This window comes from Peromyscus eremicus, chromosome 7 (assembly GCF_949786415.1).
Source record: "Peromyscus eremicus chromosome 7, PerEre_H2_v1, whole genome shotgun sequence".
Lineage (NCBI taxonomy): Eukaryota > Metazoa > Chordata > Mammalia > Rodentia > Cricetidae > Peromyscus > Peromyscus eremicus.
The window spans coordinates 110,428,750-110,453,276 of NC_081422.1; the positions used below are offsets into that span (position 1 = coordinate 110,428,750).

The 24,527-nt window shown below is 41.5% G+C and overlaps 1 protein-coding gene across 6 annotated transcripts in view; it reads right to left on the reverse strand.

The window, feature by feature from the left end:
- Rbms3 (RNA binding motif single stranded interacting protein 3) overlaps nt 1-24,527 on the reverse strand; it is a 684,722-nt gene that overhangs the window by 229,992 nt on the left and 430,203 nt on the right. For all 6 annotated transcript variants that reach the window (XM_059268834.1, XM_059268836.1, XM_059268833.1 and 3 more), the window contains exon 5: nt 11,035-11,192. In XM_059268834.1, coding sequence (XP_059124817.1) covers nt 11,035-11,192 — 158 coding nt within the window. The remainder of the gene's footprint in view (nt 1-11,034; nt 11,193-24,527) is intronic.

Below are 24,527 nucleotides of genomic sequence, written 5' to 3' on the forward strand. Positions count from 1 at the left end.
CTCTGCTGTCTCCCTCGGCACACACCAAAACCTCTTGGTGATTCTGCGTTCTAACTCATTCCTCTAAGAAACGGGGTTGTGGGTAATGCTTGGCACTGAAAGCTGTCTCTTTCTGCTGTGTTGGGGATGGAGCATGGAGCTTCGGGCATGCTAAGCAGACACCTTACCAGTCACACATACCCAGACCCACTTCTTAAAATCACATCGTTAAGCCAGTTTTCTTTAGGGATGCGACCCTTGAGAGGATACCCATGCTCCATCAGATGGCCCTCCAGCCATGTACATATAAGCAGCATTAAGTGGACTGAGTAGGTTTAAAGGTGGGGGTGGGGCACATGAAACTCGGAGGAAAAAGTAGGGGTTGTATGGGAAGAATTGCAGGGTAGGAACTGGGGATGGATTTAATCAAAACACATTACATGCACATATCAGATTTTCATACAATAATAAAAAGGTTAAAATACATCACATTACTAAAGAGTTAGAAATTGTCTCAGGTATCATTTTCTCTATTGCAGAAATAAAAGAAGTAACTTTTTGATTTGAGGAGCACCATGGATGTCTTCGCGGAAGACTGGCTAGCATGTGACCTGGACTAGAAGCTGCATCTCCTGTCTGTCTGTTCAGAGGATTTTAGAGGAGACAGACCACCACTGTCAGCTTGCCACAATCCTAGTTTCCTTTCTGTTGTGGTAATAAAATACCCTGACCAAAAAAAAAAAAGCAATTTAGGGGACAGAAGGGATTATTTCAGTTTAAAATAAAATTCAAGGTTATACACAGTTCATCACTGTTGGGAGGTCGAGGCAGGAACTTGAAACAGTCAGTCACATCCACAGTCGATCACAGAGAAATGAAAGCATGCGTGCTCCCTTGCTTGCTTGTGCTCAGCTCAGCTTTTCCACTCTCATACAGTTTAGGATCCCATGCCTAAGGAATGGTGCTACCCACAGTAGGCTGGGCCTTTCCATAACAATCAGCTTAGTTAAGGCATCACACAGACATGGCCACAGGCCAATATGATGTACAAAATCTCTCATTGAGATTATCTTTCCCAGAGACTCTAGGTTGAGTCAAATTGGTGATTAAATCTAACCTTCCATCACATCATCCCTTCTGAGCTCTTCTGTAGACTTATCTCATCTCATTCAGGCTCTCTGTCTTTATCCCACATAGCCCCTCCTAACTACAGAGATGTTTTTAAATGGTTATATGGATATACCCTGATACGGTATGACAAGAAAGGCCCTCCACCTCAAGAGCATTGTTCTCAAAAGATGGTGATGAAAGTCCTATCATGGAGAACATATCAGGCAATTTCAGGTGCAGAGACATTCTCCAGGACTCGGGATCAGGACTATCCAAGAAGACCAAAGAAAGCCAGAGGAAATGTCCCAGACCTGCGCAGTCTAGCGAGATGTAACAGCACGGGTGAGCATGGTGTCCTGAACTGGATCCTAGGACAGAAAGAATGTCAACAGAGGAGTGGGTGGGTTCCAAAAAGAGTCTGGAGTTGTCACTGACAAGATGCCTAGCTCAGTTTCTTGGGTTTTATGTCTGGTAAGACTCATCATGCCAATAAGGATAACCTTGAACTCCAGATAAAACAGGAGACTCACCTGAATCTCATGGACTATCTAACCTGTGTAGGAAGAGCCATGAAACAAGTAAGAAGGAGGGGACAAACTCCTGAAAGGTGTCTTCTGGCCTTCACATCCACCATGGCTCACAGCCTCCTGCCCCAATAATTAGTTTTCAAAAGAGAAGAAATATGACTGCTTTTTCCTTATTTTCTCCCTGTTTTGGCCATGTCTGAGGCATCCCGCCTCTGACTACAGGCCTTACTGGTTTCTGAGGACAACCCTCTGCTTTCCCTGTGACCTGCAGGTGGCAGGAGCTTCCTAAGGACTGCTTCTCTTGGCATCTCAAGATCACTGGGTCAGTTCCCATGACTTCACCCACAATTCTGAAAATCACCCTTTAACGTAGTCTCCTCCATGGAAGAATGATGTGCTTAACTTACGTCCATCACCTTGATCAATGATAGAGAAATAAAAAATAACCACAGGGGATGTACATTTCAAGAAGCAGACAAGGGAAAAAAATGACTTTTCTTCTGATTCAGCACAGAAAGTACCAGAAAGTACCTCTGTCCCTCTGATTACCTGAGTAAGGATGTGTTACCTAAGTGTGGGTGACATTCTTGTCTAGATGCATACTAATCTAAATTTAATTCTATATCTAGGCCAGATTAATGTGTCCAGAAGGACTTTTGATCAAATAAATTAGAAAAATAAAACAAAAATGGCTTGATCTCTTTTAGATAAGCCATCTGTGTATAGAGGCCTGAGACATGGGCTGTAGTCCAGGGAACCAGGCTTTAGGGCAGGTCCTCAGGGCATTTTTCAAGTTAGTATCCTCTGCTTTGCAGTGGGGTAAAATAACACGTTCAGATGTGGAAGTGTTTGTCCATAAAAGTCTTGTTTGTCAATGGTGCTCACTACTGAAAAGGCTCAGAGAGGACTAGAAAGTCCCGCCTGACTGTTAGTGTGAATCCAAGGCTGTCTGGATGACTAGTGACCCCTGGGCATGCTTACAGCCCTTAGAGCCAGTACCAGAGAACTTGCCTAGCATGCCATGAGGCCTGAGGACAAAGCTAAGAAAGTCCTGCTGCCATATACAGTAGATAGCCAAGACTTTGAAGCTTAGGATTTTCCAAAAGACTTTTAATTAATTTCTTAAGGCATTCTCTTGTTTTGTGGTCTAACCACTGTGTATTCTGTTTCCCAAACTTGCCAAATCTGCCCCAGCCTAGATCCCTTACTTTTTTTTCCTTTTAGCAGGATTGTTTTTTCCTCCCCAAGTGCCTAAGAGATTTCTTCTCATCATTTGCATATTTAAATATTTAACTATTCCCTATTCAAAGAGCTGTCCCACCTTGACCTCTGGTCCCATACTCTGAATCACAGTCCTATATTTTATTTTGATTTTGTGACACTATAGTAATTTATTATTATTTGATGTTTGACTGCTTATCACATCCAGTAATCTCTATAAACCAATAAAATATCAGCTCACCAAAGCAGACTTTCTCTGTTCATGTGCATCTCAATAATATAGCATTGAAATAATTGCTGGCATTTAGGGAACCATAGATACTTTAATCAGATGAACTAAGATAGGGAATGAATAAATATATTTTATGTATCAGGAAGAGGCTTGAAGTTTGGAAGTATGCAAGAATACAGATAAGATGTACAGAAGAGATACAAACAAAAGACTCCTAGCCCATGCTGAACTATGGTCACCACTATAGAGATGGAGAGAATCGAGGGGTTTGACAAACTTACAGAAAGCTGGGGTGAGGAAGCATACCAAATAAAAGTGACTCAAATGTAAAATGCAAGCAATAAGCACTCTATTTCCAAGTGGGTCTTTTCTATTGGCCAGCACCATCAATTGGTCTGGAATTCCAAAACCTCAGTGATACCTAACAGTTCTCTGCACCTTCTCCTGGTTTCTGTTTAGAGCAGGAAGGGAGTGAAGAGGTTTAATGATCCACATTTTCCTAGGAATTTAGTTCACCAAATTTAGTTCCATAGGAGTAAAGGATTTTTTTTGAACTGTGTTTTCATCCAACAAAGAGCTATTTTTTTTTTTTTTAAATAACAACATGCCATTTTCTAATGACACACCTAGCAACATGTTCTTCCTTCCTTGGCTTCTTAAAAAGATATAGTAAGAGCAAGACTTGAGTCTAGAACATTTCAGACTAACAAATGAAGTGATGCTATTGGATATACTGTCTTGTTGGTTGACTTTGTGCATCTCCTACACTGACGCTGACTTGGTTAGAATGCCAATGATTCTGGAGAAGTTGGGATGGTACCAGTCCAGAGCTTAATCACAATTTATTCTGAGCTATCTTTAGCTGCCTCAATAGCCAGTCCTTGCCTGGGTCTGTGTCTAACCTAACATCATGACCTTGTGATCAGTTGAAAACGTTTGAATGTATTAACTCAGCAGATCACTTCATTCCACCAATCGGAAGGCCAGGAACACCTTCAGAAAGCATCTGAGACTGTAGCAAAGTTTCCTGTGATTTCAGGCAACCTGCCCACCTGAGGTTTCCATCAATATATTTGAAAACTGTCTTGATCTATGACTTTCATTGTTCTGTTACTATGAAAACTTCATGGAAGTTACTATATAGGAACATGGTATTTGAGGTAACCTGAATCTGTTTCCTCAGGCCATGGTCACTCATATTTGGCTCCAGAATAAACTATCTCTTATAACCTTTGAAAAGAGGGCTGTGTTTTGGGGGTGACAACTAGTTGATTGATTGCACTGAGGCTCTGAATATATAAAGATGGAAACAGATGGTTCTGCCTTCTCCACCCATGATCATGAGTGTTTGATGATGAGAAAAAAAAATGCAAGTGGGGATCTGGAAGCAGCGGATGAAAGGGAAAGGAGAGGTACCCACAGAGGACAAAGCTGGGGGGTATCAGCAGCACATTTCCCAATGGCTCACATCTGCCCAGCAACTGGAAGAGAAATTACAATTATCAAAAGATACCGCCTCACTCTTTCCAGTGTTGGCAAGCATAACAGGAACCTGTCTGCGTGCAGACACAGCTGTAGCAGGGAGATTACTAATCACTAAATTTACCCTTGAAAGATTTTGCTTGCTCACATTTGATTTCCTGGTTCCATGTGCCTTAGATAGATGCTAATACCAAAAGTATTGGTAAAAGTACAAGGCAGGTTGTTTTTTGTTTTTGTTTTCTTAACACATCAATGGAGTCAATGTAGCTATAAGTGAAACATACCCCAAACAATAAAAACAAAACAGAGTTTCATTGATTTGGTGGGCATTTAAAAAAAATCAAACGTTTACCAGTGAAACAAATAGTAGCATTTGCTTTTTAAAAACTTGCTGTTTTCATTGTGTTTATTGTAAATCTCTTTTCTCATTTTATTTCAGGAGGTGGGAGAGAACACAGATCAAGTGGCCAGTTAGATGATAAAGCAATAATGTTGATATTCAAAGTCATTTATTGAAAATACAGGAAAGTCTGCAGCCAGACCACCCCAATGTCCCCAATCCTGTCTGAGCTCAGGAGCGAAAACAGCCAGGCCTGGCTAGCATTTGGATGGGAGAAAATATATGAAGAGTGTTTTTTAACCTGCTATTCCTATCAATTGTTAATAATCAGGCTAGTATTTGTCTAAAACTTGCATAAATTGGTGGGGATTTTTTTAATTGATTAAAAAAAGGAAGAATGGCAATGATTTATTTAGAAAGTCTGTTCACTGCAGAGGGAAGGGCCGAGCACAGTGCAGCCATATGTTAAAGGTCACCTGAAGGAAGCCTCCAAGAGACCCACCCTGAGATCACTGAAGACAGAGGAAACGCACCAGCACAAAGGTCTGGCTTGCAGCCTTCTCTCACGCTCTCTAGCCCACCCGGAGACAGGAAATGCCTTCATAAAGAGGGTCTGTGTTCCCAGATGCTGGAGGCAGGTGACTGCTCCTCCCCACCCACCCTACCCCAAATCACTTCTCCACACTAAGTCAGGCTTCAGTGGTCTCTCACAACACTTCCGTGTGATTTTCCTGGACAAATGGTCTCATGTTTCTGGGAATGGGGATCGGATAGCTTGGGCCCACACTCATGTGCCTTCAGACTCACTGATTTACGTTGGGGGGCTGATCCTCATCTTCACAGGCCTGCCACATTCACTAGCTCCCCAGAAGCCCCCCACAATCAACATTCCCACCATTAACTTCTGTTTTTAGAGGTCTAGGACAGCTCTAAAATGCCACCCGGATGGTGAAGGATCCCACCACATTGTTTTAAGTTACAAGAAACTTTTTAAAACAGAAAAGAAGACATAAGAATGAAATGTCTGTAATTTCAGACTCTGCCCAGTGTTTCTGGAGTGCTGAAGAACTTTTTTTCTTTCTGTGCACCCTACTGGCATTCAAATCAAAGCTTTGAAGTTCACTGTTTTAAATATAAAATGAAGATAGTCCCTTTACTTTGAAGAGATGGTTATCAAAGAAGATTAATGTATAGCTGGCAAGTAAAATAATAATGGAGGACATGTTTCTTTCTAGTCAAAGGAATTTCAGATTTCTTGAACAGGAACTAAGGATCACATGTAGTGGTGAGGAGTGACCAGGGTGATATCCAAGTGACACTCCATGTGGGTTCTGTCCATTGAAATATAAACACACATTCTCTAGACGCGTGTGACAACTTACTAGATATGAATATAAGCTAGCTGCTCTCTCAGTGGGCACAGAATCTTCCTTTGATGGATCCTGCAACACTGTGGGCTTCTCTAAGACCTAAGTTGTGCAGAAGCTGCAGTGGTTTTCTGTGACACTGTACTGGTCCTTGTATTAGAACTGGCTTATTGTCATCAGCAAGTGCCATCTCCCTATTGTTGTGATAACCCAAGTGAGCAAGCAAAGAATCAAAGTGCTTCATTTGGTCATCAAAAGTTACTCAAGAGTGACTGGGGAGATAATTCAGGTCATAAGGGTACAGTGCTTAACACAGAAGCAGGAGACACCTGAGTTTGATTCCCAGCACCACATAAAAAGCCAGGTATGGTGGACACACTTTAAATCCTAGTGCTAGAGAGACAGGCAAATCCCTAGAGCTCACTGGCCAGAGAGCCTAACCTATTTGGTTATCTGTAGCTAGTGAGTGAACCTGTCTTGAAAGGAAGGTGGAGAGGTGGATCTGAGGAATGACATCTGAGTTTGTCCTTTGAGTTACCTGTGTGTACGTGGACACACACACACACACACACACACACACACACACACACACACATACACACAAATTGCTAAAGATTTACTATGTGTCAAGTCTCATTCTAGACCCTGGAAATAGATATAAAGAAAAACAGGGACTGTTCTCTAACCAAGTGCTTTATGGACTGACCCCTCTCCCTAACTTTGAACTGGACACTCTGTGTGAGGCTTCACCAGTCTGTCTGCAGAGTGTGTTGCATAGTTTTATGTCAACTTGGCACAAGCTAAAGCCATCTTAGAGGTGGGAACCTCCATTAAGAAAATGACTTCATAAGATGGGCTGTAGGCAGGTCTGTAGGTCACTTTCTTAATTAGTGATTGATACAGGATGGCCCAGTCCATTATGGATGGTGTCATCCCTGGTCTGGTGGCCCTGAGTTCTTTTTTTTTTTTTTTTTTTTTTGGTTTTTCGAGACAGGGTTTCTCTGTGTAGCTTTGCGCCTTTCCTGGAACTCACTTGGTAGCCCAGGCTGGCCTCGAACTCACAGAGATCCGCCTGGCTCTGCCTCCCGAGTGCTGGGATTAAAGGCGGGCACCACCACCGCCCGGCAGGGCCCTGAGTTCTATAAGAAAGCAGGATTAGCAAGCCATGAGGAGCAAGCTGGTAAGCAGCACCCCTCCATGGCCTCTGCATCAACTCCTGCCTCCACATTCTTGCCCTGATTGAGTTTCTGCCTTGGCTTCCCTCCATGGACTGTGATGTGCAACCCAAATAAAGCCTTTTCTCCCTAAGTTCCTTTAGTCCTGATGTTTCATCATAGCGACAGAAACCCTAAGACACAGACAGATCTTCCACATAATGCTGAGAATTGGTCCTGACACACAGTCATGCCTCTGCAATCCGAGAGGGCTGCAGGCACATGCCAGCACTTGTGAGTACCATTTACAGATGACTTCTATGCCTTGCATCAGCCTACTGAGTTAGTGGGTCATCACAGGAAAACAGACACTTCCCAAGATCTCAGGGGACTCTGAAGCTGCTAATACATGGAGCACAACTGCTGAAGGCATCTGTCTGCAACCCAGTACCTTCTCTAGCTTGCTATGTGTTAGTCCCAGGAGAATCAAGAACATTGTCCAGTAATCTCTGTTTTGTGGTTCAGAAAGAGATTTCTCAAGGATAAAAGGCTAATGGGCAAAGGAAGTGGGAGTTTGAAAAGCAACAAGAGTGAAATGGCTCAGGAGTTAAAGGCTGTGGAGCCTGAGAACCTGATGAGTTAATGCTCAGAACACACGTGGCAGAAGGAGAGAAGCAATTCCTGGAGGCTGTCCTCTTACCTCTGCACTTGGGTTATGGAACACGTCCCCTCCACACAGAGGAAAATACACATAGTCACTTTTTTCCTTTAGGAAAAGGGGGAATGATGCACAATTTAATTTCCAGTCCTGTGGGCAGAAGCAAGAGCCACCATGGTTCCAGAGAACAGAACCACGTTGTGAGTTAACAGGAACCTGGATGCTTCTACTAACACATAGTAGAGCTAAAAACATTGTCACAGTCCATGCCATGGGGTCAATCATGGCAGGTTCTGCTCCTCAGAATTTAAAATCTAAACTCACAGAGAAAGTGGGACTCATTCTCCTTCCACTTTCCAGAGGCTCACAAGGAGAGACAGGCTCACATTTTCTGTTTCAATTTTAGGCATAAGAAATCAGGATCTTCATTTCAACTTTTTTAAAAAAAATCCATCCCCCCCCTTCTAAAATCAGCAAGTCCAATCTCGAGAGAAGAAAGGCCTGCTGAACATTCACTTGTAACCCCAGCACTGAGGAAGCTGAGGCTATCCTGAGATACAGGGTGCTCCTGTCTGGGAAATGAAAAAGAAAATCAAACAAAGAAACCACCTGGGTTTCAGGAGAATTCAACTTTTGATTCAAGGATCTAGACCCAAATTTAAAGATTATTGAGCCAAGATACTTAGGACTGTCATAGAACAGTAATCATAAAGTTAAAATTCCATTCATCCATCCACACATTCACTTGTTCACCCATTTATCTGTTCACTCACCCACCTACCCATCTACCCATCCACCCATCCACCCATCCACCCATCCACCCATCCACCCATCCACCCATCCACCCATCCATCCATCTACCCATCTAACAATTAAAAAAGAAAACAAGCCAGCAATCCAGTGGGAGAATACAGAAATGTAAAGGATTTGGTACAACTATGATAAATTTTATTCAAGAAAAAAACCTTTTATAGGAGTATGAACAATAGCATTTAACTTGAGTTTCAGTCTGGGGTTGGAGGTCAAGGAAGAATTCTTTGAAGAAAAACGGCCCAGTCAATACCTATGAGCTGAGTGGGCAGAAGGCAGCAGAGTAGCTGCAGACAAGGTGGTCAATCAAGAAGGGTAGCCTTGACCAGGTCATGAGCAGGAAGAACCATGGCCTGCAAGGTGAGCCAAGCCAGGGGTGACACCTGGGGACAGTTGTGGAATGAAATCACTCAGGCAAAGCTGAAAGACTCTGATGTGCCCGGATTTGAATTTTTAAGGGTACTTTGTGACTTCTCTATGAGGAATATAGCAGAGGAGGAGGAGGAGGCTGAATTTAGAACAGGGGGATAATCAATTGACAGCCCCGAGCCTCCCACAGATCTCTAGAGACATGTCTGGACTGTGCTCTTTCTTGACTCTGTCTGCCATGATTGCAGTTTTCATCTGATGACTTAGATTGTTTAATTCTGCCCTTTGTAGAAGACTGGGCTTCCTTCCCCTTTGGCAAACCCAAAATACACAGCAAAGATTGGCATGAAACACGAGCAAGTAGCCCAGACTTTGTGCCTCTAGTTACTCTGTAGCCCCATGGCAAGTTCATCTGTAGTCCTAACCCCTAAAATCTCCAAAGGTAAATGTATTTGGAAACAGGTAATTGAGTTAAAAGGGGGCCTAATCCACCATGACCAGTGTCCTTAGAAGATTCAGCTTAGAGTGCTAAAAGTTTCAGCTGAGCTATTCGGGAACTTCATAGGATGGAAATCATGGAATCATGGAATCATGGAAATCATGAAACCACTCACTCACCACCCACCCATCCATTCAACAGTGAACAAAGAAAAAAACATGCAAGCCAGGCGTAGGGAATGAAGAGGACAAAGACAGGTTGGTTTTGGACTTGCTATGTGTCCAATGATGACCTTGAATTTCCGATCCTCCTGCCTCCATCTCCCCAGGACTGGGACTACGAGTATATGCCACCATGTCTGGTTTACACATGTATGTTCCACTGATCACCTCAGAGTGAACCACTGGTCTACACTGTCCTGACTCCCACCTGACCTAATATCCTCTTTCTGCCCACACTCTGTCTGGTGAGGCTATGGAGACTCAGTTTAATTTTCTAATTTCTTATCCCCAAGCAGCTGCTTTCTCTTTGAGGCCTCCTTGGCTTTGTTTTCTCATGAAAGCACGGCAGGCCCAGCCATCTAACTTTATTCCTGGCCAAGATCATCTTTTGTAAACATTCCCTTAAAGTTAAAATGAAAACTGTTCCTCCTTTTCTTATGATGATGAAAGAGAAATATATATATATATATATATATATATATATATATATATATATATATATATATATATATATAAATATATTGTTCTGCCTAAACTATCAAAACCACACAGCCAGTGCCTCCTAAATGCAAACACCTTGCTGACCTTCCCTTTTATTTACACCCTCCCTGGGACTTCCCAACAACAGCCACCCTCTGAATCTCTCCTCTCTTCTCTCTTCTTCTCACTGTCCTGTCTCTCCATGGGAAACCCACAGGCAAATCATGAAGACGCTTTGCTCAGATCACTTGGCAAGCAGTCTACCACCTAATGAGCTACATCCCCAGCCCCACTATACAGGATATTTTGCTTTGGGATCCTGGCTGAAGCTGGTACCCTCAGATTTAGTTTTTTGCAAATACAGACAAGACTGAATATTAAATGTGCATATTATTATAATCAGAGACCCATACAGACAGTCCGTGTTCATGTATTAGCAAGCACAATGTCGTTACAATTTCATGGGTTTTTCTTTGGCTTGAAGTAAAGCTACAGAAAGATAAAATATTTGATCAGCTACCTGCATTTTATTTTATTTTGAATTTTCTATTGCTTTGGGCCCTAGATATTGCCAAGGAGTGGGATTAAGAAGAAGTAACAAGGAAAGACACATCTAATGTGGGTTCCTTACAGAGGAAGAGTTACCTGGCAAAGCCAACGCCCCTGCTGACTCCATTAGCATCTCTCAGGATTCTGGTGGATATCACATGTCCAAAGGGCTTTAACATGTTCTCCAGCTCCTGCTCATCCATAGAGATGGGGAGATTTGAGATGTATAGGTTTGTAGGGTCTTGTTCTTGTTGCTAAGGGAAGAAAAAGAAACAAATGCCATGAGGTCTATTGAGAAGCATCACACTTAAATTGCAAACCAGAGTCTAAAATCCTCTGTCGTCCTCAAAGGGTACTGTTTCCCAGGCTGCCTCCAAATGCCTTAGATAGCCAGAGTGACTGTCCTAGTTAGGGCAAATGTTGCTGTGATGAAACACCATGACCAAAGAAACTTGGGTAGGAAAGAGTTTATTTCAGCTTACACTTCCTGGTAACAGAGTACATCACTGAAGGAAGTCAAGGCAGAAACCTGGAGTCAGGAGCTGATGCAGAGGTCATGGAGGAATGCTGCTTACTGGCTTGCTCCCCATGGCTTGCTCAGTCTGGTTTCTTGTAGAACCCAGGACCACTTGCCCAGGGATGACCCCACCTGCAATGGGCTTGGTCTTTCCCCATCAATCACTAATTAAGAAAGTGCCCTATAGGCTTGCTTACAGTCCAATCTAATGGAGGCATTTTCTCATGTGTGGCTCCCTCTTCTATGTGACCCTTGCTTGTGTCAAGTTGACATAAAACTAGCCATCACAGTGGCTTAGAACTCACGATGCCCTTCTCTAACCTCTCAAATTCTGGGATGATAGGTGTGCATTACCACATCTGGCCATCAATTCCTTTTACTAAGCTTCCTTCCTGTGTAGGACGTTTCTCATAAAAAAGAAAGTCATCAATGAAAACCAGGCTCTTTGTCCACCCTTCATTGTAACATACACATACAAGCTCATATTACAGTTAAGCTTAGGTGAACACAGATAGAAATCATTCCTTATTCATGAGGCATCCACCAGTGACACCTCAAACCTCAAATGGCACTGACCCCTGCAATTTTATCTTTCCCATCTTTGTTACGTGCTTGCTATATACTATACATGACTTTTTTAGACAGAGGGGTGACAGCGAAACTCATATGATTTGTCTCTTCTCACAACTTCGTGGATAGGAGTCTCACTGGTACTATAGATCTTGCCCATCCCATTAATACAAATCTTTTCTCAAGTTGTGAACATTCACCCTCTCACCTGAAGGAAACACTCTGTGGCTTCTCTTGGCATGCTCACGTGGCCAGCATCCCTACATGTGCCTGTTGAGGTTATTGGTAAGTGAAATAATGGTTCTGAAACAGGCACTGCATGGGTGACCCAGTGGATCTGATAACTGAGATTGTTCCTTGTTGTAGAATATTTTTTAACAAAGATATGTTGCATTTGTTTATGTGCAGAATATTACTTTAACTGTGTAGTTATTTATATAAATATTCTATTTATATAAACATTGTTTATGCTGCATTTGTTTAATTATGTAAAGATGTGTTGCATTTGTTTCACCTTGCCTACCTAAGGCACCTGATTGATCTAATAAAAAGCTGAATGGCCAATTGCTAGACAGGAGAAAGGATAGGTGGGGCTGGCAGGTAGAGAGAATAAATAAGAGGAGAAATCTAGGCTCAAGAAAGAACAAGAGGAGAGAACTAGGAAGATGTCTGAGGCCAGAAACCAGGCAGCTGCTGCCATCCAGACACAAGAAGCAGTGAAAGTAAGATATACAGAAAGAAAAGTAAGAATCCCCGAGGCAAAGGGTAGATGAGGAGAAACAGGTTAATTTAAGTTAAAAGAGCTAACCAAAAAGAGCTAAGCTAAGGCAGAGCATTCAACACTAATAATTAGTCTCTGTGTTATGATTTGGGTGTTGGTTGATGGCCTAAATGAAAAAGCCTGGTACAGCTCCTGAGTGTTTGACAGGTGGATAACACAGACAACACAGGCACACTGGACACAGGACTGATTTACAACCACAGCAGGTCACTGCAAGAGTCACTGTGTATTCAGAATAGTGTCAATACACAATTATCATTGTGAACTTACTTCTGGAATTTTCCACTTACTAGTTTCAGATTGTGGTTTACTATGGGTAACTGAAGCCGTGGAAGGCCAACCAGTCACTGGAGGATACTTGTACTAGCTACTGACCTTCTTGTACCAGTCTAGGTTCACCACTCCATTAGTGCTATGTTCGTGAAGTCATCATTCTAGGTACTTACCAACTATCTTTTCACTCATTACTCCTGTACATACCCATTTTGTAGATGGCACATTCAACCCCTAACTTATCCATGTGACACAATTCACAAGTGTGAAAGGCAGGGACTATTTCCTAGGCCACCATCTAGGCCACAAGTTTCATTGCTCTTTGATGCTGCCTCCCACTAGATGAGTGGATACCATGCTGTGGACCCAGAACTTCAGTATCAACATTACCTTAAGCCACGTATAGAGTGTACACCTGTAAGCTCAGCACTCAGGCAGTGGAGGCATGAGAGTTAGAAGTTCAAGGCTAACCTCAGCTACATAGTGATTCTGAAAGGTATCTGGGCATCATGAGAATCTCTCTCAAAAGAAATATATTAAAAAATAAATAAAAATTTAAAAATTTCACCTGAAACTGGCTAGAAATAGCAATTCTCAGGACCACCTTGAGACACTGAATTATGAACTCCAAATACAAGCTTATTTTAACAAGTCCTCTAAATGATTCTCATAATTGCATCAATTTGAGAATTGCCATCTCAGACCAAGCAGGAATACTTATATGCAAATGAGCTCATTATGTCTAACATTTCATTCAGTGGTAACAATGCTTACATAAGCTTTGCTTAATAGCAAGGAAAACCACAACTGCTAGCATTATCTGTATGTGTGAACATTCTATGATTCATATATGAATTAATAAATTGAAACGTAGTGATATGTATTTTGAAACAGTTGTATTGTCAGAAACAAAACAGGGTCAGAATGTCATAATTAGTCACTAATATCAAAATAAGTCAGACATTTAATTGAACCACTATAATTTAGCCAAAACAAAACCTTAGCTTCAAGAACAAGCAAGAGATTGGCAAAACTGGCAAAAGAAGTCCAAAAATATTCTGGAATAAGTAAATGTAAGGTTTTAAAAAATGAGAGACTATAAAAATGTAATTCCAAATATTATTTTAGGTCAAGAAATAATTTTATTAAAAACTAAATTGCATTATTCTTAACAACTTTATGCAAATAGGTCACAACATCTTTTTATTAATTCTTGAGATGAATAAGACATTGTCATGGAGAGATGGCTTAGTGGCTAAGGGCACTTGTTGCTTTTCTAGAGGAGCTAGGTTCAGTTTTCAGCACCTACACCATGGCTCACAACCACCCCTAACTCCTATTTGGGAGAGCTAATTCATTCTTCTGGGCTTGCATACACGTGGCAAACATACATACATGGAGCAAAACACTCATACATATAAAATATGAAAATAAGTAAAACCTCTAAAGGAAATCTACTACCAGGTTTGTTATTTAAACATAACTTATCTTTAAACATTTTTATTACCAGGAAAATATTAAGAAATATCTGAAAAAAGCCACAGCTTTAGCATTTGGGAATGGTACCTATGTGGGAAATGTACTATTGAAATCCTTGCTTAGTTTCCTCTCCTTCTCTTTCTCACACACACACACACACACACACACACACACACACACACACACACACACAATACTACCACCAACAAACCTCAAATGTCATGATCATAATAAGAAAATGAGATATTATTTTTCCATTAAATGGCTGAAGGTCTCTCATTCTCCTCTCTCTCTCTGATGCTGCATATACATAATAATGAGCCTTATGCACATAAACCTTCAAGTTTTACAGTATTTTACTATCCATCACTTAATTTTAATCTTCCCATCATAACTGTAAAGGTATTTTGGCAAATATCATCGTTCGTATTGGATAATGAGGAAAGAGAGCCATGAAAGATTTATCACCCTGCCCAAGGACAATCTGATAATTAGTGACAGAGTTAGAATTAGACTTACAACCAGTTCGATGTATTTTCAACCAGCTCAGTGTTCTCCAAGTTTCAATCATTTGCATATCAGCTCTTAGATATTTTTTTTTGCCTGCCACTAACTATTTATTTAAAAGGTTTTTCTTAAACCAACATGCATTGGTTTAAAATGACTTAAACTCATTTTAAAATCACAACTTTATGCTATGACTGTCACAGGAGAGCCAGGGTCTCCTGCCATAAATAGAATTTTATTCACAATAGTGATCATATTGAGGAGTTAATGTTATCTGTGGATGCCTTTGACATTTCTAGTTGACTCTGATGCAAAGGGAATTCTCAATGAAGAGAGGTGAGAGGCACATTAGAGTGCTTGTTTTAAACTGGGAAGAAGTAGTTCTGACAAAAAAACTACAAAAGAAACAACTTTCTCTTAATGCACCGAGGGAGGGGCTCATGCAAAGATGGCGGCTGGAGGACAACTTCAGGTATTCACTCAGGAACTCCATCTGCCTCCTTAGAGACAGAGTCTTCGGTTGGCCCAGGTCTCACCAATTAGGCTAGACCAGCTAGTCAGAGAGCCCCAGACATACACTGTCTCCTCCTCAGTGCAAAGCATCAAACACTGGGTCTCCCATTTTACACAGCATGGTGGTTTGAATGAGAATGTCCTCCATAGGCTCATATGTTTGACCACTTTGTCCCCAGTTGGGGGAACTGTTTGGGAGGGGTTAGGAGTTGTGGCCATTTTGGAGAAAGTACATCACTAGGGGCAGGCTTTAAAAGGCTTACATCTTCCCCAGTTAGCACTTTCTCTGCCTTGTGATTGCTGTCTCAAGATGTAAGCTCTCAGCTATTGCTCCACCCTCCTGCCATGCACTGCACCACGATGGTCATGGACTCTAACCCTGTGAAACCATAGCCCTAAAGAAATGCTTTCTTTTATAAGTTGCCGTGGTGATGGTGTATTATCACAACAATAGAAACATAACTATGACACATGGGTCCTGAAGAATCAAACTCATCACACTTGCATGGCAAACACTTTAGCAACAGAGCTATCTCCCCCTCACTAGGAACATGGTTTTCTATAAGACATACATTGAGGAATACATATTCAAACACGTAGGAGTCTCTGCACTCAGTCAGACCTTACCAGTGGATGGGCCACAGCTCATGGCAGGTTCATGACGTGGTTGGAGCTGACCCAGTCCCCTGTGCTCCTTTGCCCTACATCATCATCCTAGATGTAGGTGCTTGGATTTTTTTTTTTGTCATTTTCTGTAGGCTAGTTAATCCCAATTCAAATCCATGTCCAGACTCCCTAAGTATTGAGCATGCTGCAGCCACTCAGCAATGTACTGAGAACACCCAGAACACAGTCCACAAGGGATTGCCTAGTAAGCTATTTTCTGAATCTAAATTCAAGCAGCAAGGCCAGTGCCTTAATTGGTATTCACAGAGACAACATAGCATTTGATGGGGTCATTCCTTAATTTGTATTCACAGAGAGAACACGGCTTTGGGCAGTGATATTCATTAAATAATTCCATCTCTTGATGCAGTGTTAGTCTTGAATATATTGGCTGACAATAGAATTTAAGTTCTTTGTGGAATGGACTTTAAAACACCATGCTTTCTGTATTTCTACTTACAATGTTATTTACACATCAGACTTATCTTAAATAGGTAGTCATTTGGTGGAAGGTTGATAGGTATTATAAAGCAAATGAGTATTCCTAACTGTTTGGAAGAATTTCACCTGTGACAGCTATAATCTAAAAGAACATTAATTTTTCTTCAATTATTTAATCAGTTTATTTATGTCTTTATTTTGTGACAGGGTCTTACATGCCCCAGGCTAGTCTGGAGCTCACTATGTAGCCAAGGATGATCTTCAACACCTGGCCGCGCTGCCTCAGGTCCTATGTATCAGGATCAAGGCATGTGTCTGCACATTGGCCCTGTGCAGTGCTGGGGGTTGAACCAAAGACCTCATGCATGCTTGGCAAGCAGTCTAGCAACTGAACTACTTCCTCGGCCATTGGCTTAATTCTTTAAGAAGAATGAATGCAAGGCACAACAAATTCATCTGATTTTGTTATTTAACACACAGAGAAAATAAAGATTAAGGGACTGGTGTTGATTGTCTCAAGGTCACTCAGTGGATTTGAAATGGGCTAAAAATAAAGCAGATAAGGTCCTGTCCTTTGACACTTGGGTCAATGATGCTACCAACTTATACGGTTGAGTTTACTTTTAAAATTTGATGACTAGAAAACGGCATGTTATGGCTCTTTGGGATGTTAGCAATACGACAATTAGTGTACCTGAATTGTTTGATTCATTCTTGCTTGAGTTATAGAGTCCCTAACTTGGCTAGCATCCCTTCTCCTGTCCCCACAGTCACTGAATGAACACTGTGCAGAATATTTGAGTTGGCAAAAACAGACAGCTGCCATCTACATAATTGGTTGTGTCATCATCAATAACACCTCCATTCTGGTCTGTCTGCCCAGCTCTTCACCTGAACAGAGATTTCTTGACACATCACTTAGTTGTATTAATCTTGTTCATAAAGAATTTAGAAAAGACGTTTCTCTGTTGTTAATGTGACTAGAAATGTGTCATTTTACCCAAGAATGCATTTTCCCTCTGAAATGAGTCCCCCTTTTTCTTCCCCTCAAGGATTCTATGTATATATAAAAGGCCCAAACGGGATGAATTTGTTTCAAATTTGCATTAGTTGTAGTTAGTGCATCATCAGAACACTGGAACACTTAAATCAGCAAAGGGGTGCTCATGTAGAGAGGGAGCATATCCCACATCTAGGTCAGACTGCTAGGAGGTAGCCAGGTGCTAGCAGGCTCCTGGGGCACTGTAGGTGGACCATTCTCTCATAATCAGGACCTGTAAAGCTGGGAAGAGAAGCTTCAGGCTTGTAATCAGCAGTCAAGAGAATGAGATCAGAGTCATGTCTCTGGCCCTGTGTGGAGACAGAACATTCTGAACTTCCCAGAAGGTCATAAGATTATGATATAGCCAGAGGCTTTCTGGTAAAGAACAAAGACATCCCACTTCACCAGCCCTCAGGAGTTAATCTAAAGTGGGCCTGTCAGTCACTTGGCAGGAAACCACCCACCAGGAAGACTGTCTGTTTTAGGGACCTTAAGAAACAGTGTAAGGTATACCCAAAGCTAGGCTAGCACAGTGGTCTGCCTTTGAGACTAGCAGGTACAGTGAAGCAAATGAGCTCAGCATACGGAAGAGGCACCAGTACTTCCATGCCCACTGCAGCACTATTCAAACAGCCACAACTGGGAACCCACAGAAATGTTTGGCAACTGATAATGATTAAAGCAAATGGGTTTACCCACCATGATATAATATCATACCAAGAATGGAAGTTTTTCATTTGAGACAACTTGGAGATCATTATGTCAAGTGAAACAAGCCAGCCACACAGACTGACTCATTCAGGGAACGTACAATAGCTGATTGGTTTCACCGAAGCTGAGAGCAGAAAGCCAGTGAGACAGCTCAGCAGGTAACGATGCTTCCTGCCCATCCTGATGACCCAAGTTCAATTTCTGTGGCACATACCGTCAAAGGGGAGAACAGATGCCTTAGGGATGTTCTTGGACTTCCACAAGAGTGCTTTGCCATGACTACATCTACCTCTCTGTCTCTCTCTGTCTCCCTCTCCCTCCCCCCCCTCTCTCTCTCTTTCACACACACACACACACACACACACACACACACACACACACAGGCATGCATGCATGTACATGCACACACACACACATTAAAATAATTTTTCAAGAAGTTGAAAGTAAAATGGGGGTTCCCAGTAAGAAGAGCAGTGGGATGGAGGGAAGAGAAGACTGATTTACAGGTACCACAGTACAGTTATATAGGAACAGGAGACTCTGCTGGGCATTGGCTCAGTACAGTAAGTACAGATAATAGGATGTATCAAACATTTCAAAAGGCTAGAAGAAAAGATTTTGACAGTCCTCATCATCAATGTAAATATTTGTAGAGAAGAATACATTTAATGTGATCTTAGTGTTGTGCAATGTTTATGTGGCACAAATGAACTCAGCCTATGGATGAGATGCCACTAAGAACAACTTCTGCAAGGTAAAAATGAATAGATACAGTTTTCTAAAAAAGACAAATCATAAAGACTTTTTAATTATTTCAGATTTAATGCAAGCAGAGCATTGGTGAATGGAGGTAACAACCTCTGATCCAGTCAGAAGGCTTAATTCACAGACTACAGAGTAGGACTGTAGTGGAATGGCTCCCTGTCAATATGAACCACTGGTCCTGTGTGGATTTTGTTTTGCATCTTTTGAGCAGTGGTGAGTTCAGATGCGTGTGACTGAGCAAGTGAGTCTCGAGCCTGTGTGTGGTACCCATGATCAGCCAGATGGTGTGTTCCTTCAGGGTTTTCCTGGACTCCTGTCACATATCACACTGGAGCCACATGTCACACTGGACTCTGAGTCCAGAACCATCAGCCTCCCAATTCTGGAGGATGCCTTGCCCCGTGAGAATGTGATAGACTTACACTGTAAAATGCTGCAATCTCCTAATAGTTTCCTTGTAACATACCATCATGCCACAAAAATCCATGAATGACTTTGTCCTAACAATTCTGTTGGCCAAAAGTGAAACCAGGGAACAAAGTTACAGAGAGCATCCCAATATTGTGAACAGATTTCACATTTTCTTGGTCTCCTTTTCTACTCTGAAGGGCCTCTAGGTGTCTATATCATCAAGCTCCTGAGTATCCTGGGACAGAAAGGGGTCATTTGATCTGTTAAGGATTATTTGATTCTCCTTTGAACAAGTACAGGATTATAGCTCTGTGCACATGCTGCCACCAGTCATTATGAGTATTCTATCATTAATTCAATCAAGAAGAAAGAGAAGGAAGAGGAGGAGAAAGAAGAGAAGAAGGAAGGAGAAAGAGGAGAAGGAAGAGAAAAGAGAAAATATGTGAACATTTAGCTGGGCATAGTGATTCACACCTTTAATCCCAACACTCAGGAGGCAGAGGCAGGCACATCTTTGAGTTTGAGGCCACTCTAGTCTACAGAGCAAGTTCTGAGACAGCCAGAGCTACACAGAGAAACCTCGTCTCAAAAAACAATAAACAAACAGAATTCTACCTAGAATATTCTGGCACAATGCTAAGGCTCGACTTTATATTTAGTCTACACCCAGAAATGTGTTATTGAGGTACAATCCTGGTCAGGACATGAAATTACCCTCAAGGACAATCATTCTTATTCTAGACTAGGTAGACCATAGTCACAGAACACAGCATAAAGGATGATATAATCATGAAAGTCTGCAATATTATGGTAATTTGAAAAAAATACAAGATCTATCAGGAAATTTGAGTTTCTGTTATACAATGAATAAGGGGTAGAGGGATATATTCAAAGTGTATTATATACATGTACAGAAATGTCCTTACATAACTCAGTACCAGGTGCAATGATTATACATCAATAAAAGAAATAAACAACTGAGGATGACTGAATAATTTTCTCATATAATTTCATCCCAATTACATCACCTGAAAGGCACAGAGAATGTTCATTGCCATGTGGGACTAATACTAACATCATTTTATATAAATTATTTGTTTTTAGTATTATAATCATTTCAGGAATATTATCTATGCCAAGAACTATCTATACTTTAAAGCCATTTAAATTCATAATATTTTTATGGCTTCCAGAAACCTTTGAGGTAGAGTCTATTCTTATCCCCATTTTACATGTGAGAAAGCCCATGTTATCAGGATCTCTGCAATTGCCCAGGCACACACAGCTGTTGAGAAATCCAGCCAGAAGCGAATCCAACCAATTCGGACAGATGCTGTAGACATACTGTGTTTAATGGCTGAGTCACAACTTTTTAAGAGATTAAAATGGGGAATGTATTGCTGGCTGGTTTCCTACTGAGTTTCTCTTGAGGCATAAGCTACTTAGCAAGATACTTCACCTTCTTAAGAATAAACATCTTAATGATACTGGGAAAATGAGTGAGCAAGGGGGAACAGAGGTTAAGCCTTATTAGTTAAGACTAGAACTGTGACATTTTCCCAATACTGAGGAAAATAAAACTAACTTTCTTCTAACCTCTACTTCAAGAGGATTATACCAACAAAAGCTACCTTCAGCATATGGAAAGTGGACAACTGCAACTCTCTGTACAAATGTGCTGTAGTCCTGCTGTTTTCCTTGAGCCTGCTTTTACTTCTAAACTAGTCCTGCCAATTTCACAGGAAACTGACTCTGCGGGGCCATGGGCATGCCATCCAGTAGAGTGAACAGTCAGCTCTAGACTGACACTTAAAAGCTCATTCATCCTTGCATTAAAATTCTGTCAGTCTAGGTGGAGGACAACATACTCCAGGCTGATGCAATCCTAGTGTCTCCAAGGAGAATCTGAACAGGTTGCAAAGATTTGGGAGCCTGTGTGTGACCTTTAACACAAGCCCGGAGAAGACGTTCTGTGAAGTGTAGTATAGTGTGTGTGTGTGTGTGTGTGTGTGTGTGTGTGTGTGTGTGTGTGTGAATATGTGTAGGGGGGTTGTCTCCCATAGTGAAAACTGTTTTAGCAACAGGCACTGCACATTGAGGAACCTAGGTTTCTATCTTGCCTCCCTGTCTCAAACTAACATGAGGACCTTTGTTGAGAACAGCAAAGAGAAAGTGTAAACAAGTGTTGCCAGGGTTCAAACGAGGTGAACTACTTGTATTTTTAAAAGAATGTTTTCCATCATCATTGCCAGTTTGTATCTGGCACTTGCATTACTGTTAATTTCCTTAAATGTACCAGTGAGAGCAAGGTAAGTCCAACTCTTAATGTGGCTCAGCAGTAGAACAGATGGCTTCACCGGCAGCGCCCAGGGTCACTGCGGAACACAGGCACACACCTCATGTGTCTTCTCAGCTCTGAATTGGAAGGAATCCTGTGGTCCAGAAGAGTAACACACTAGAGACAGCTGGAGACACTTGAGTCCCCACACTAATTAGATACAAAGATGCTTTACCTATTGGGACTTAGGGCACTTCACTAAATGGACCCTCTACTTTTTCTTGACATATGTTATTGGCCATCACTCAGTAATTCTCACATCTTTTAGCGAATGCTGGCTGCTGAGCTATATCCCAAGGACAAGCCCAATTGGGGATGATACATGCCTTCCATAGATATCTCAGCCTAGTGGGCAGCTTATGACAGAATTTTAATAATAAGGTGCTATTTTATATCAGCTAACACAACAGCAAATCAGGAATGTAGACATTTGACCTCAGAATTTTACAGCTCATAATTTGGAATTCTATTTTTCCTTGGTGATTAGACAGCCTGAGACAATGTGTAAATGATGTCTTGGCTCCACCATGAGCATGGAAATTGATCCTTGAAATATAAACCCCTCAGAGATGCAAAGGCTTAAGACAGCTGCACACATCTGTTTAGTTGTCTACATAACTGCATGCAGCCCTGACTTCCCCAAAGTGATCTGTTCATACATCACCTCCCAGAAATGGGGGAGCATGGCAGGTGAACACACAGTGGTATGGGAACTGGCATTAGCTGGGTCTATGCTGTTAGCTCATTATTACCAATTCTCAGAAAACTTCTTGAACCATAAAAATGCAAGCAATGCTTATAACTTCTGAGAGTTAATGTGAAATTCAATGCATGGTGTACTGAAAACTTAGCAGTAAGCCAGGTACAAAAGGGAACTCCAGTAACTCATTAATAGCTTTATAATTACAATTACTCAGAAAACTTAGGATATTACAAAAAGACCACTCCTAACTGAATACAAACCATGTTCATAACAGAACAACTACCGCTACTTCGGGTTCGACCCATGACATTCTTCCACTGCAAAGTTGCTAGATGTTATATTAAATTATGCAGACTTGGGCACATTAAATTGGTGGTAAGATCTTTAAAATATGGCCACTGTATCGGCACAAAAATCTAGAAGTATATTACTGGGTACAAAACATAACACTGCTCCTATCATTTCTGAGCTGAAAAGATTAATGATTTATTACTGGGCTCATTAATCAAAACTGTGTGGCTTTTTTTTAAGGAGCAATTTTGCCGTTCGAGTCAATTAGCCCAACGAAGCTATTACACCAAAAGAATCTGCAATGTTATTCAGACTTCTCAGAGTATAAAATAAATGCTATTATTCAGAAGATACTGAATTGCTAAGCTTCTTCCATTCATCCAGCTGGGGACCTACAGTACATTAAATGCTGAGACTTGATAAGCGTCTTTCCCCCACGCAACTTCTGAGCCATTAGTGTGCTTAGCACAGTGAAAACTGATAGAATGCTCCTGGAGTCCAGAGAAAGGGACTTTTGCTTTCTGGCTCCACTTCAGTGCCTCACTGAGGCACAGATTGTACCCAGTTTGTGAGTGACAGCATCTTCAGGAGAAACCAGCTTCTGACTGTGACTGAAAAAGAAGCTGATGAGCCACATGGAGAACAAGCAAGCCAATTTCTTCCTACTGACCACCACCTTTGCATCCCTGGAGTTGTGCTCAGAGCATCAATTATCTTAATGTTGGTGACACTTTTTTTTAATCCATAAAATGAAATGAGGATCTCTGAGTTTGTATTTTCATAAGAAAATTATAAAATAAAAGTGGAAGAAGAGAATCTGCCCTTTCTAGAAGGAAAGGTAACAGAAGCAGAAGGAATATTGGAGTTACAGAACCACTGTTTGGCACCCATGGATGTCAATGGATTTGGGTGACAGTTTTCAGCAGGACAGTTTGAGGATAGCCAGAAGGCAAGGTGGTGTACACCTGCTATTCTGTCACTTGAGAGACAGAGGCAAGAGGATCTGGAGGTCATCCTTGCTATATAGTGAGTTATGGGTCAGCCTGAGCTACATGAGACCGTGTCTTATGGGAATAGTGGGGAGAGCGAAAGGGCAGGACACCCAATATTTTTCTCCGACTTCCGAGTGCACATAAGCATTCTCTTGTGCACACAAACACATAAATAACACACACAGGAGACAAAGACAGAGAGAGACAGACAGAAAGACAGAGACACAGGCAGATCTTTAAAAAGGAAAATTGAGGCTGGAAAGATTGCTCATTAGTTAAGTGCACTTGTAGTTCAAAGGGATCCAGCACCTTCTGGCCTCAACATGTACTGTACACATGTGGTGCACATGCATGCTGTAGGCAAAACACAAACACATCAAATAAATAAGTCTAAAAACTTCTTAAAGAAAGGAGTTTGAGGAGAACAAGAAAATGAGCAGAATATGTCAGAACTGTCCTAAAAGGCATTGATTAATTATAAGGGGAAAATAGTAACTTTTCAATGTAGACATCTTCAAGACATCTCTGTAAGCAAGTCCTCAGAGTAGGATAACCAGAATGGGATGTGTGAGAATTGAATGTACCTGAC